The sequence below is a fragment of the Triticum dicoccoides genome, chromosome 2B (assembly GCF_002162155.2).
Source record: "Triticum dicoccoides isolate Atlit2015 ecotype Zavitan chromosome 2B, WEW_v2.0, whole genome shotgun sequence".
NCBI lineage: Eukaryota > Viridiplantae > Streptophyta > Magnoliopsida > Poales > Poaceae > Triticum > Triticum dicoccoides.
Window position 1 is genome coordinate 647,021,692 of NC_041383.1, and position 2,708 is coordinate 647,024,399.

At 44.7% G+C, this 2,708-nt stretch overlaps 1 protein-coding gene across 1 annotated transcript; it reads right to left on the reverse strand.

Annotated features, from left to right (window-relative positions):
• Positions 1–1,016: 1,016 nt before the first annotated feature.
• LOC119368194 lies at positions 1,017–1,990 on the reverse strand. Its single transcript, XM_037633518.1, has 2 exons — positions 1,436–1,990; positions 1,017–1,343 (listed from the first exon to the last, which is right to left on the reverse strand). The coding sequence occupies exons 1-2, from the start codon at positions 1,970–1,972 to the stop codon at positions 1,068–1,070; spliced, it is 813 nt and encodes a 270-aa protein (XP_037489415.1). The 5' UTR covers positions 1,973–1,990; the 3' UTR covers positions 1,017–1,067.
• Between the last annotated feature and the right edge of the window lie 718 nt (positions 1,991–2,708).

The window sequence follows — 2,708 nt, forward strand, 5'->3', positions numbered from 1 at the left end:
TCTGGATGTCATTAACTCTAGCGTCATCCCTTCCTCGATACACGTTTGAAAAGTAAAGGTTTCCTTACGAATCAAAGTGTTTATGTGGTTTGTGCATAAACAGGTAATTCTGACTAAAGATAACCTGGCAAAACGCAACTGGGTGGGTTCTTCTAGGTGTAGTTTTTGCGATCATAACGAAAACATCAAACACCTCTTTCTTGATTGTCCGTTGGCTAAGATTCTTTGGCGGTCGATTCATATTGCGTTTAATATTAATCAGCCCACCTCTATCAACATGTTATTTGGAACATGGCTTGATGGGGTTGATTCCGATACTGCGAGACACATTCGTGTTGGCGTCTGTGCTTTATTTTGGGCAGTATGGAACTGCAGAAATGATTTAGTTTTTAACAGATCAACAAACATTCACTTTTGCAGGTTATCTTCAGGGCCACGGCGTTCATCCGTATGTGGTCGCTACTCACTCCGACGGAGGCCAGGGAGCGTTTGGTTACTGCGTCTACCCGATGGGAGATGGTAGCTCGGGATATTTTCAACCGGTTTGGATGGCGGTCATGTAATAGGATAAGCATGTAGTGCTCCTATTTTATTTGCCAACCGGTTGTGGCTTTGGGTTTTAGCTCTTCTGAGCTTTTGCTTATGTTCGCACCTCCATACTTGGAGACTTTCTTGTTGGATTTCCTTTTAATAATATGAGCCGTATGCATCTTTCCGATGCAGAGGCTGGGGTAAACCCCTTTTCGAAAAAAAAGTGCAAGATGACTCGATGTTGTGAACACGTGGTAGCTCAACCAATAAAAATATGGAAAACATCAAGGAAACCAAAACAAAATTGAGTAAACAAATAATATTCAAGAAAAAATACTAGTAAATAATATTTACATTTTAAGATCAAACAACTTCCATAAAAATTTGGACTATGGGTTTACATAGATTCAAAGGTTTCTTTTTTACCTTTTTCCACATCGTTTACTACTATTAGATTTTCAATAACACTTCCATAATGCTCCAGGTTTTTCTAATTTTCATGTCATTTTCCTTTGTTCCCTATTTTTCTTCAATATTCAAATTTGGCCTGGGCGTGTCTGTTTCTCCCGGCCGCGACAAGTTAGGTCGCACAGGCTCTTGCCACAGGGGCACTTGTCTCCATGACTGACAACAACTTCTTCGGCGGATCTTTTCCGATGACGGCGACGGAGCTCCTCAAGCTCACACTTGAGGTTGTCGACTTGCTGTTGGAGTGAATCAACCGTGTCCTGGTATTTGTTTATGAGTTCGTTTGCCTTCTCAGGAAACTTCTTGTCCAACCATTTGGTGAATTTGCAGTCTTCTTTAGGATTCTGATAAGTAATAAGAATATCATTGTGGATCGAAGCATAAATCATTCAGAGACGAGGTACGCCCTGATAAAAATTCAGTCATGAAAACTCACAGCGAAGAAGGGGCAGCGGTAGAACCTTCGCCCCGGGTCATGTCGGTCCCATGAAGTTTCAATGGTGCATGGTTTATCGTGCTTGCAAGCCGGCCAACCACCGTCGTCAGAGTCATCTGTTATGGCGGTATCTTCGTCAATAACTGTTGTGATATTGCTGTCAGTCGCATTGGAGGCAGAGCTTGTCTTCTTGACAGTCCATTTGGCGAAGAGCTTGAAGGAGCGGACATGGCGGCATGCCACCTTGAAAAATGCCCTCCAGGATTCCTCCCCTACTATGTCAATCAGCACATTATATGGAGGAGCGGAAGGATCGGTCCTCACATACAGGATGTGCTGCAAAGTGAGTTCATGCGTGGCTTCGTTCAACTGAAAATTCTTCAGTATCGCGCGCCGCACTTGTTCGAACGACTTGTTCTTCAGCTCCGCCACCTGCTTGACCACAAACGGGCAATCGGGACTCACTTGCGCCCCGTCAGGTCCATTCCAAATCTTTCCTTCTGCGCGAAATAGCAGATATTCGTCTGGGAATGACATCCTGTAGAAAACAAATATTAAGCTGTTGTCCATGTTTCTTGACAATCCAAATCTTTCCGTCTACATTTTTTTCCTCTCAATTTTATCTCCGGCATGTTTTCCTCATGACATGAACCAACAATTCAAAAGACATTTTACCTACATGCATACAATGACTTCACGGAGAAACAAATGCATACTAACTTACAAAGTCCATGAGTTCTATTCTCCAAGATTTTTGTTCTCTCTGCCCTTCTCCTCTTACGATCGGAGGGAAACTTACCTCGCAGATGAAGCGAAGCCCCGTCCACTACCCTTCTCCTGCTTCGTCCCCACCTCCAACTCTAGCCACAGCTTGCTTCTCTTTTTTTGGCGTAGGTGACCCGCGAAAGGTGCCACCACACACACGCCCACACCACCACTTCCCCCGGGACATTCGTGACTGTTAAGGGTGATGATGCGTTCAGATTTCAGTCCTGCCGCGGGGGTGTCGTTGTGACCAGTGTGTATATGCTACCCTGTCTCTGCCGAATTAACCAGAGCAGAAATGAAGAAGACGATTGCCCTCGGGCGTTCGTACGTGTACGTAGATTTGTGAAGATGGTAGGCGCCTGGGCCTCAGGCGCGTACGTGGTACTCAGTTAAATTCTTGGACTTGCACGCAGATCACATATGCATACGCGAACCAACACGTGGTTGGATAGTTAGGAGGACAATGATATCTTCAACCCATCAGAATTCAAGTCTTGTTGCTTCC